At 30.4% G+C, this 11665-nt stretch overlaps 3 protein-coding genes and 1 non-coding gene across 5 annotated transcripts; 2 read left to right on the top strand and 2 right to left on the bottom strand.

Moving 5' to 3' along the window:
* On the top strand, window positions 1-1992 carry LOC106758417 (probable mediator of RNA polymerase II transcription subunit 37c). Its single transcript, XM_022780167.1, has 2 exons — window positions 1-220; window positions 332-1992. Exons 1-2 carry the CDS (start codon window positions 1-3, stop codon window positions 1990-1992), a joined length of 1881 nt encoding a protein of 626 aa, XP_022635888.1.
* A 2400-nt stretch (window positions 1993-4392) lies between these two features.
* LOC111241491 lies at window positions 4393-5337 on the top strand. The gene is made up of 2 exons (XM_022779928.1): window positions 4393-4553; window positions 4648-5337. The coding sequence occupies exon 2, from the start codon at window positions 4829-4831 to the stop codon at window positions 5189-5191; it is 363 nt and encodes a 120-aa protein (XP_022635649.1). The 5' UTR covers window positions 4393-4553; window positions 4648-4828; the 3' UTR covers window positions 5192-5337.
* A 1621-nt stretch (window positions 5338-6958) lies between these two features.
* LOC106759194 (7-methylxanthosine synthase 1) lies at window positions 6959-8550 on the bottom strand. Of its 2 annotated transcripts, none has more exons than XM_014642237.2 (4): window positions 8461-8550; window positions 7981-8373; window positions 7584-7838; window positions 6959-7415 (listed from the first exon to the last, which is right to left on the bottom strand). In XM_014642237.2, the coding sequence occupies exons 1-4, from the start codon at window positions 8536-8538 to the stop codon at window positions 7128-7130; spliced, it is 1014 nt and encodes a 337-aa protein (XP_014497723.1). In that variant the 5' UTR covers window positions 8539-8550; the 3' UTR covers window positions 6959-7127. The 2 variants fall into 2 exon arrangements, with proteins under 2 accessions (XP_014497723.1, XP_014497722.1); XM_014642236.2 differs by having other exon boundaries at window positions 6960-7499.
* Window positions 8551-10552: 2002 nt separating this feature from the next.
* On the bottom strand, window positions 10553-10625 carry TRNAA-AGC. The gene has a single exon. It is a non-coding gene; the product is annotated as a tRNA-Ala (tRNA).
* Between the last annotated feature and the right edge of the window lie 1040 nt (window positions 10626-11665).

Below are 11665 nucleotides of genomic sequence, written 5' to 3'. Positions count from 1 at the left end.
ATGGCTGAAGACCAAAAGGGATTGGCAATAGGAATCGACCTTGGCACAACATACTCCTGTGTTGCAGTATGGCAGCAACAACATAACAGAGTGGAGATCATTCATAATGATCAAGGCAACAATATCACTCCTTCTTGTGTTGCTTTCACGGACCATGAAAGGTTGATAGGAGATGCTGCTAAAAATCAGGCTGCTTCTAATCCAGAGAACACCATCTTCGGTATATTTTTACGCTTAAACTATTACTTGTTTTTTCCTTTCTATGATTTTCTTGTAAACTTTTAGCAGGAAAAATAGACCACCAAAATAATTTTTTTTTTAACTCTTGCAGATGTTAAGAGGTTGATCGGTAGGAAATACAGTGACCCACTTGTTCAGAAAGACAAAATGTTGTGGCCATTTAAGGTTGTTGCCGGTGTCGATGACAAACCCATGATTTCTGTTAAGTACAAGGGTCAGGAGAAGAGCCTTTGTGCGGAGGAAATATCATCCATGGTCCTCTCAAAGATGCGGGACATTGCAGAGGCATACTTAGAAAAGCCTGTAAAGAATGCGGTGGTTACTGTGCCTGCCTATTTCAATGATTCTCAACGCAAAGCTACCATGGATGCTGGTGCTATTGTAGGTCTCAATGTTATTCGTATCATCAATGAACCCACCGCTGCAGCAATTGCATACGGTCTTGATAAGAGAAATGATTGTGTTGGAGAACGAAATATTTTTGTTTTTGACTTTGGAGGTGGTACATTCGATGTGTCTATTCTCACTATTAAGAACAAAGTCTTTCAAGTTAAGGCCACTGCCGGAAACACTCACCTTGGCGGAGAGGACATTGATAATAGAATGATTAACTACTTTGTGGAGGAGATGAAAAGGAAAAGTAAAGTTGACATAAGTGGGAATCCACGTGCCTTAAGGAGGTTGAAAAGTGCTTGCGAGAGAGCAAAAAGGGCACTGTCATATGCTGTTACTACAAACATCGAGATAGATGGTTTATTTGAAGGTATTGATTTGCTTTCTTCAATAACCCGAGCAAAATTTGAAGAAATCAATATGGAGGTCTTTGAAGAGTGTATGCAAACAGTAGATAGGTGTCTTAAGGATGCTAAGATGGAGAAAACTAGTGTACATGATGTTGTCCTTGTTGGTGGTTCTTCTAGGATTCCCAAAATGCAGCAGCTACTTCAAGACTTTTTCAATGGGAAGGATCTTTGCAAGAGCATAAACCCTGATGAGGCTGTTGCTTATGGTGCAGCTGTGCAGGCTGCTCTCTTAACTGAAGGCCTTAAGAATGTTCCAGATTTGGTATTGAAAGATGTTACTCCGCTTTCACTTGGCATATTGGTAACGGGGGATCTCATGAATGTTATGATTCCTAAGAATACTACTATTCCTATAAAGAAGAAACAAGTTTTTTGCACAAACTTAGATTACCAATTCTCAACCACGATTAAAGTTTACGAGGGCGAGAGAGTAAAAGCCAGTGATAATAATTTGTTGGGTTTTTTTCATATTTGTGGCTTTCCCCCAGCTGCTCGTGGCTATCCTCTTGATGTGACTTTTGCAATAAATGAAAATGGCATTCTTTCCGTTTCTGCTGAGGATAAAGCAACCGGTAATAGGAAAGGAATTATAATATCCAATGACAAAGGAAGACTGTCAAATGAAGAAATTAGTAAAATGATTAAAGAAGCAGAGAATTATAAGTCTGAAGATGAGAAGTTTCTTAAGAAGGCCATAGCAATGAATGGTTTAGATGATCACGTTTATAAAATCAGAAAGGCTTTAAGGAAAGAGGATATCAGCTCAATGTTGAGCTCGAAAGAAAAGGAAGATATTATGTCTAAAATTTTAAGAGCCACTTATATGCTTGATAGGCGGAACGAGATGGAAGATATAGTTGCTATTGAAGACTTTCTCAAAGATCTTAAAGCAATCAGTGAAGGAATTGTGGTCGTGGAAAACGGTTGTAAAAGGAAAAGAGAGTCATAGTTAATTTACAAATTCTGATTGTACATTGGCATTCTTATCTTGTGATTTTCAGTTTTGTCTTCTGTTATTCTTTTTCACAACTATTTTCTTTTTTGTCTCCAAGACATATACTTTTTTAGATACTCCGTTTGTCATCTCATATCTATATATAATAGATTTTTTTTATTGCAAGCATAACTTAGATTATAATATTTTATTACTATCTAATCAACCTAATTAATAAAAATATAATACTGTATTTCACTAAGAAAATAATACAATCACCGTTTATATTATAAGTCTAAATTAGATAAGAGTAACAAATTATTGACAAAAACTAACATCTTTATTCATGATAAAAAAGAATCATTACAGACATATACAAAAGGAATAAGATTTTTTTTTTTTATTTCTTTGATGTGTTACTGAGCAAAGAAGAGTTTTTTCATACCTTATTATCTTTTCTCTTTATCTCTCTTTCCTATCCTTTTCTCAACCTCCAATACTTTGCTTATTCCACCCTTTTTATAGCAAAATCTTCAAGACCTTCAACACCCTTTTTAAATTTTATTAAAAACCCTAAATTTTAATTTTATGATCAAATAATGTAATCATTTACTTGCAATAGAACTTCAAACATCGATTTGAAATATATCTTTTATTTGTTAAATTCAGATGCGTTTGTAATACTAATGTAGAAAATTAGAGTGTATTGATGTAAAATGGTAGCAAAAAATAAAATTAATTTTACTTAAAAAAGAAGTTATGTAATTTTAAAATCTAAAAGTTAAAATAGAAGAAGTCATTTTAACTTTAAATATAATAGTATATAAGTTATACACATATGTCTTTTAATAAAATAATGTTAATTCATTTTTATAATTATAATAAATTTGCTCATCCTAACATAAACACATTTAAATAGTATATTAAATGGACTAAAATAAGAAATAATACAATTTAATGTACTCACAATTTTTTTTTATGTTGACTTAGACTCTAGATAATTACAATGTAATATAAATATTTCTTTACAGTTATATTATTTATCTGATATATATGCCAACTTTATTCATAAATAATTTTTAAAGAAGCAATTGATTAACCTTCTTTTGAAAGTTTTCCTTCAAAATGCATTTTTTAACCTCCATAAAATTCAATTCGAAACTGTATTATTTAAAGCCACTTAATAAAGTTTCAACTCTAAACCATCAATTAAATTTAAGAACCTCCAACTTTCATTAAATCTCATGGTTACAAACACCAAGCTTTTGACTTTAAGTTTGAAAATTTTGCCCCCTACTATTTTAGGTCGGCTTTGTCCCTTTTTGAAACATTCTTATTATTTATTAAGGATTAAACACTCTATTTGGTATAATATTTAAACTATATCTTTAATCAAATGTATAATACACTAAATAATTTTTAGTCCAATAATATAAACAAAAAACTTCTCATACAAAGTTGTCTATTTCAACTTAAATTACTATACCAAACTATATGAATGATTTGAAAAAAAGAAGAAGGAAACATACTATACTAAATATTTGAAAAAAAAAGAGCATTTTTTACTAATTTCAAAGTATAAATAAAGTTTTTATATATATTTAAGTGAAGAATAGAACTTCTAAAATGATTTACAAATATGGTAATATTAAATCATACTAAAATTAGTAAAATGTGAATGTTTAACAATATCCATTAAATTAATATATTATTATATATGTATATCATACAATTATATCATAAGTTCAACAACTACAGTGGAAATACCTAAGATATTAGTTGTTACATTGAAAAAAAAAGTCATATGAATTTCAACCAATTATTTAAGAGTACAATAAATTACAAGGTTTTCTTTTAAAAATAATAATATTATTACAATAACAAGAAGGGAGAAATTGAAATATATAGAGTTTATATTTTGTGAAACATTGAGTGTACGAGTACCGTTCAGCATCTGTGGAGCATTGATACGAGTTTAACACTAATGTTGATTTTCCTTACGAAAAATATCAAACAACAATTTTAAATTTGATGATATATATCATAATGCATTTAAATAGTATGCGACTTAGAAGCAATAGTTATTGAGTTGAAAATAAACACGGTTTCAGATTGCACATTTTAACTCAATTACATCTTTTTATCGTAAAAAGAGATAAACGCAAGCTCCAATTTTTTGCAATTTTTTCTTATTACAAAAATAACCTTTTTCTTTTTCTTTTTTACCCTTTTTAACTTTTAACTCTCAACCCTACTTTATTCTCTCTCCCTACTTACAGCTCACCTCTCCCAACCCCACATTCTCAAGCTTTTCAATCAGTACTGTAAGAGACACTCCTCGCCAAAAAGCAAAAGCCATTGAAGTCAAAGTGGACCTAATAATAATCACATTCTGAAATCCTGAATCACAATTCTCATTCACTTTCCTTGCTCGCTTCGGTTTGTGTGCAGAGAAACGAAAGGAAATGGAAAACAACGCCGAATCTGAGAAACCGAAAGGTAAAGGGATTCCAATTCACGGTGGCAAGTACGTGCACACTGCAACCCGTTGGTAGAGGCGCATACGGCATTGTTTGGTTCGTTCTTCTCTTTTTCTCTGTTTTGTTCCATTAATTTAGTTGGTTAATTAGTTATTAATTAATTTAACTGGTTTTTGAATGAATTTACCAGCTGCGCGACGAATTCAGAGACCGAAGAAGGAGTTGTGATTAAGAAGATTGCGAATGCGTTTGACAACAGGATCGACGCGTTTGACAAATTGGGTAGTAGTTTTGAATCAGTGTCTGAGAAATTTGAGCCTGATACTGTGAAAGATGCTCATGTGGAGAACACGGTGGAGTCAGACACTGTTATGTTAGAATTTAATGAAGATTTTGAATCTGATCCAGATGGGGTTAAGCAAACAGATTTGTATCCTTCAGTTTCGAGGAATGAAGGATTGGGAGAGAGTGAAGTTGCAGAAGAGGAGAAGAATATTGTGTTTCATACTGTATCAAAAAAGTTAATTGGAGAGGGTGAGGAAGCAAATGATGTTTGTGGTGATTCTTATTTAGTGGAAACTTCGGAGACAAGTGTTCCAAAAACATGTGAGAATGACAAGGTTACTCCAACCATAATTGAAAAATCATTGGATTTGAAGCAAAGTGTGGGTGGAATGGAAGAGCTTTTGCTTCCGTTGAAGATCAACTACTACCCAATTTGTCTACAGAGTTGAAGCTCATACATACATAGGTTAACTAACCTTCCTCCTTCACAACATGGTGTCGGGTCTGCAACTTTTCTACAAGAGCAATTGGATGACGGTCAAGTGTGTGGCTAATTCCATTTTCATGTTCGGAGACACCATTGAGATCCTGAGTAACGGAGGCTGAAATTCGTTTTCAACTTAAACGGAAGTTGACATTCGTTTTTATCTTAAGCGGACGTTGATATCCGTAGAAGAAGAAGGTTTTTTTTTTATAAAATTTTAACTTTAAAAATAAATTTTTACGGGATAAAATAGGAATAAAAAAATATAATGAAGGGTAAAAAAGAAAAGGGGAGGTGGAGAAAGCAATTGGGGAGATGTAGGGAGTAACACCCTAACTCCTATCACTCAAATTTTAAGGGGTCAATCGGTGCTGGAATCACCTAGTAAAGATTTGGCTGGACGAACTCCGCCAAACGGTGGATCAAAACTCGTAATTAAAGTCAGGATTAAGATAATTCGTGATTAAAGTCATTGGATCGGGATTGAGCTAGAGTTATTATTAAGATTTTATTAATCCTAGACCTAGAGCCGTCAAAATGGGTCACAACCCGCGAGCCAACCCGGCCGACCCGTCACGGGTTCGGGTCGGGTTGGGTTTGAAAAATACAACCCACTTATATATGCGGGTCAGATTTCAACCCGGCTCATTTAGACCTGGCTCATGCGGGTTGAACCCGTGGTGAGCCAGGTTGGCCCACCAACCCACCTACCTAATTTTATTTTTTTAATTTATTATTTTATTTATGAAACCCTAAAAACTAAAATACTTTCTTCACTGTGTATACCAAAAAAGTAACCTCTGCTCTCACAAATCACTTTCACGATACTTGCTCTCATTTGACGGTACTCTCACCCTCACTTCACTTGAAATTCTTCAAGGAGTACGTAAAACATCCTTCCTTTTTTCTTCTCTTTTCTCAACATTTTTGTTTTCTCACTTTTCTTTTTTTTTTTTCAAAAACCCTATAAGGACAAAAATAGGGGTTTGCGAATTTGTTTTTTTGTTCTGGGAGATTTGAAGACATGAAATGATTTTTTCATGTTCTGACATGCTTGTATCAGATTTTGTTCATTTTATTTAAACAATTTGAGTATACATTATTTGAACAAGCTCTTTTTGATATATTTGAATTTGGGAAATTATGTTACATATTAAACTATTAATTTTTTGTTGATGTTGTTGAGTATTGATTCTCTTTTGTTTTTTACTAATATTTTTTTATTGATTGTCGGAATTGTTCTGATATTAGGAAAATCTTTATTAGTGAATTTGGAGACAACAAGAACAAGGGTCAAGGGTTACAACAAGAACAAAAAATGATGAATATAAAAAACTTATTTGTATGTTTTTTGTGTTTGTTTTTTAATTACATTTGGATTATATTGTACTTTTTATTATTATTTTGAATTGTCTTTAACATAATTTTTTCGAAGGGAAAATTGTTTAAATTTAAATTACAGAAAGTTTGTATTTTTTTTTTTAAAAAAATGTGTAATTAAATGAGCTACTGAGCCAACCCGTTTACCCACCAACCCGTCGTGGGTCGGGCCGGATTCAAGTTTTTCTGACTCGCTAATAAATGAGCCGGGTTGGGTTGGCTCACTAAGTGACCAACCCGTGGTGGACCGGGCCGGATCGAGCCGGGTTACCCGTTTTGACAGCTCTACCTAGACCCATGATAAAATCTATAAATATATATCAAAAGTAAGAGGTAGATGGTTCATATTTAATGTATATTTATTACTATTTCAAATTTACAGTAATAATTATATACTAATTTAAGCGTCGGATAATATTTAACAAGTATGTGATAATTGTACATTAACTTAAGCGGATAATCTTTGACAAGTGTCCGATGATCCGACTAAGAAAAAAGATCAGAAAGGACTTGTGAAGGCTTCAAGCCTTTTTTGTAATGGATATCACAAAAGTAGCACTCTCTAATTTTTCAACCTTCATTATCTGCATAATTTTCTTCTGAAACCTGACAAATAGTTCCTTTATAACCTCTGCATCAAACTTCTCTGATAAGAGAGGCTCCATTGCTGCTTGTACGTGCTTGGAAATGATTTCGACTCTCACATTTTCACCATGAAAGGAATCATCGTCACCACCTTCAATGTTTATGCCTTCATCCCAAGCCGTGATAACAACTTCTAATCTTTCAAGAAACAGTGACTCTTCTTCCTGAATCACATGCTTAACTTCTTCAACTGTAGGTTCATACACTGGTATATTAAACGACTCTAATTTTGCTTCTTCAATCAAACCCTATGTAGAGTGCATATTTATAGGTATAATTAATCAATAATCATGAAAAGTTAATAGTAATCAACAAAAAGAAATGTTGTTTACCTCCATGAGCATATCATTGAGAATCAAACTAACTATTTCAAAACTTGTTCTTCTAGGAGTTTCATGATAGCCCAGATGCATCAACACCATTGCTCCTCCTGGAACAAGTTCCTCAGAACGTGACCTCAGAAACAATTTGAAGTCTTGCTGATACTGCTTAAGGTAAGCTTTTCGTACTTCAGGAGGGCTTGTGCTAACTATATGACAATGACCCTTGTTAACGGATGCTGCATCCTTACACTCCAATAATGGATCCTACAACCAAAATATGAGATGAATAAGCTCAAGTATCTAGAGTGAGAAATTGAAACAAAAACAGATCTAAGACAGAAATGATTCTGGTGGACTATAACATATCAAAAAGTTTAGAAAACAAGAAAGAGTAAACTTATCTAACCTGAGAAAGCCAGTGTAGACTGTTGGAGGAATGAAAAAGGTTTATGGAATTACTGGGAAAGAGTCTTCCATAGAAGGATCCAGGTGTGATATTAATAAAGCATGAACCATGTCCTTTGTATTGTACTAGTTTTGTGTAAAAATCTGGAAGTAACTTGATGGTGGTATTGAAATCATTTCCAAATAAATCATTGAGATAAAATTGGAATGTTGGTAGATCACAGTGAGTGCATGCTGTATCAACCATGTTAATGATGTTTGATATTACAAGAAGTGTATTTGGTCCAACTGAACAACCTAAGTCTGCTACTTTCATGCAGTTTGGAGAAGAATCACGATATAGCCTTGTTATTGTTTCTTCTAGAATGAATTTTGCTTTAAGCATCATTTGTCTCTGCAATAGTCAAAGTTAGATGAATATATAGAAGAAAAGGAAAAAAAATAAAACAATGATTTGGTTATATGAAGATAAAGATGGTACTTGTATGGAGGAGTTGTTTGCATAACTCATTTCTCCCTTGCCACTATTCATGTGAAGGGATGGTTGATCTCTTTCCATCGATAAAGCACCCAAATGATTGAATCAATGATTTGGCTTCAGACTATTCTCACCTTTTATAATGAATTATGAAAATATATGGATTTGATTTCTAATATGATATTTTAACAATTCATTTTTAACAACCTTTTTACAACAAGACACGAGTCATAATTTTATTGGTCCGTTTGAATTTATTCTAAAAAGATATTTAAAACGGACCAATCACAAACTGTCATGTATACGTTATCAAAAAATTGTCAAAAAAAAATTGTCCAAAAGACCTTTTTTTTTTCCATATTTTAAATAATTTATCCATCTTATAAACGAGTGCATGTGCTTTCAGAGACAGAAACAGGACATACATGTGGTTTCAGAAACAGGACATGTGATTTTCTTTTGTCTTCTAGTACCATTTGTATCTGCGGGATGCACGGATTAATAAAATTTTATTTCTTTTATTATTATAAATAATAATTTCAATTGCATTTACATATGTATTATGTGATATATTTAAAACGAAATAATAATAAAACAATGAAGAATAATAATATATGAAAAGTAATTTTTATTATATGAGTTTTTAAATTTTGATAATAATATTCATATTCAATTTATGATAATTTAAAAAAAAATAAGTGTTTAAAATAACAAAAATAATTTTGATTTTTAAAAAATTGTTAATTCTTTGGTCTTCTTTGTTAATTCATGTGATTTCTTTTGGTTTCTTTATTAATTCATAGTTGTATTTGTAAAGAATAAAAAGTGTTGTTTCATAAAGATAAGTTAATTGCGTAATATGCTTCTATCATAGATTCAAAATTTATTTTTAAACATTTTGGTTTCAAATTTATCACACGTGGTATCAAAAAAAATCTCACTAAAAAATATATAAAATCTTATACTTTCTGAAAATGAATAAGGCCACGATTATAATCTTTAATAATTAAATTATAAATATATTAGATATACTTGTTGATTTTCTGTTACTAAAACCAGACACTAAATTGGTTATTTCAAGAAAGAACTCCCTTTGAAAAAACTAACACAAATGTTTATTTATTAAATACAACATTATGTTTACAATATCTCTACCATTCAACACTATTTTAACCCTCTTATCGTAGATTTGTGTAATGTAATGTTATTGTAAGAACTTTTTATTTTCATTATAGACTTGGTGCAAGTTGTCTCATTTGCACATGAACTCATTTGCACATAAACAAATCCAATGTTTAGCTAATAACAAAGAGGGAGATAGAAATTACTAAAATTATATATATATATATATATATATATATATATATATATATATATATATATATATATATATATATTGAAGACCAATAGTTCATAGTTTCTAAAAGAGTACTGTATAAAAAAGTTTATACAATGAATATATTTTGTCTTTAAATTAAGTTTTATTCAATAATTTTGTAGTAGTAGTTGCACTCATAAATAAAAATTTTGGCTTATAAATGAGTAATGCTAAATATTTGTTCTAATTTCAAAAGGGAGAATTAAGATTGAAAGAGAGGAAATCAGAAGAAGAAAAATGAAAAAAGATAACCAAATAATCAATAAAATAATAATAATAATAATAATAATAATAATAATAATAATATATAATAAAAATAAAAGTGAAAAATGAGATGAGAGAGAAAGTGAATATATACTTATAATTCTTTTTTTTATAAATAATAAGTATTGTTTTGCAAAAGAAAGCAATTTAAACTCTAAAAATAAATAAAAGAATTTTTATGATGAAACATCTTATTTTATAATATTAACCTTTTAGATGATTTTTTTTGTTACATCTGTAAATTGGATTGATATAAATGTTATGAATATAAATTTGAATTGACATAAATGTTATGAGTATAGAACTTGATTTTTTTTTTCTAATATTAATCGATATGATAATTAATTATTATAATAATTAATTTAGGTATAATGAAAAATATTTGGATTTAAAATAACTTTTATTATAAATAAAAAATTATAATTAATTTATTTTTATAATTGTATAGTAAAATGGAGATGCGGGGTATCGATCCCCGTACCTCTCGCATGCTAAGCGAGCGCTCTACCATCTGAGCTACATCCCCTTTTGATATTAATTTTAAAGTACTTTTATTCAACAATGAAAGCATTTTAATTTAGCGTTATGTATAATAGAATGGAATCATAATCTTAGCTGACTAATATATATATATAGTATATGAAAGAACAGTGTTTATTAGAGATAAAATTTCTCAGTACATAGACTAATACAAATAACTGATTATCAATTTAAAAAATATACAAACTTTTTATTTAATAAAAATATGTGTTCAAATTTAAACAATTCCTTTCTTTTAAAATTTAAGGCAACTGTAATTGAATATTAATTTCATAAATTTAATAGAAAATATAATTTTATATATTTATACATATTGAGTTTTTTTAAGAAATATTTACTGGAAGATTCAATGATGATGTATCGTAAGTTAAACATGGATTGTAACATTATTTTTATCCCAAAAACATTAAATAAGTGGTTTTGTAAGTCTTTTCAAGAAGATTCAAAACAAGATCATCTCATAAACACGAGAAACAACAACCATATTATACATGTAAAGTGAAAGGCTTTACCATGTTTGTGGATTAAGTGTAACATAAGCGAGGAAATTAAAGGAACAATAGATTCAATAAGCAAATTTTAAAGATTCATAAAATCTTATTTACTGATTTGCTCTTAATCAAGACACGTAATATATTTTACAAGTCAATTATCATCATTAATTAACATAAACAAGAAAGAAAAATGGAACATGTATCCTAGGACCAGACAATCCTGGAGGATATGGACATAATAGACCGGACGGTCTAACTTGAAAACCAGTGCTCTAAACAAATATTAATATAAGTATTGATTAAGAGTAATGATATGAAATTGGGTCAAAATTAAGATCTTACTCATTTCAAGCCCATCTTCAAAATTATAAATAAAAATCAAAGGTAAGAGGTAGGTCATCACATTTACTATGCATTTAATATTATTTCTCTCATTTCGGATTATTTACTGACTTAAGCATCGGCAGGTACCACTCCGGACAATTGGAGTGAAGGTGAAGATAGAACTAAGATACGGTTATCCTGAATGGTT

This window comes from Vigna radiata, chromosome 4, assembly GCF_000741045.1.
Source record: "Vigna radiata var. radiata cultivar VC1973A chromosome 4, Vradiata_ver6, whole genome shotgun sequence".
NCBI classification, from domain to species: domain Eukaryota; kingdom Viridiplantae; phylum Streptophyta; class Magnoliopsida; order Fabales; family Fabaceae; genus Vigna; species Vigna radiata.
The sequence above is the reverse complement of the archived record's forward strand: the minus strand, read 5'-3'. Positions and strand labels throughout refer to the sequence as shown.

Excerpts from the sequence above, each read along its gene's own strand:
- LOC106758417 (XM_022780167.1), top strand. The coding sequence starts at position 1 with ATGGCTGAAGACCAAAAGGGATTGGCAATAGGAATCGACCTTGGCACA. Across the intron at positions 221-331 it reads TCCAGAGAACACCATCTTCG|ATGTTAAGAGGTTGATCGGT; the intron begins GTATATTTTTAC and ends TAACTCTTGCAG.
- LOC106759194 (XM_014642236.2), bottom strand. The coding sequence starts at position 8,538 with ATGGAAAGAGATCAACCATCCCTTCACATGAATAGTGGCAAGGGAGAA. Across the intron at positions 8,374-8,460 it reads CAAACAACTCCTCCATACAA|AGACAAATGATGCTTAAAGC; the intron begins GTACCATCTTTA and ends TGACTATTGCAG. Across the intron at positions 7,839-7,980 it reads GTCTACACTGGCTTTCTCAG|GATCCATTATTGGAGTGTAA; the intron begins GTTAGATAAGTT and ends TTTTGGTTGTAG.
- LOC111241491 (XM_022779928.1), top strand. The coding sequence starts at position 4,829 with ATGTTAGAATTTAATGAAGATTTTGAATCTGATCCAGATGGGGTTAAG.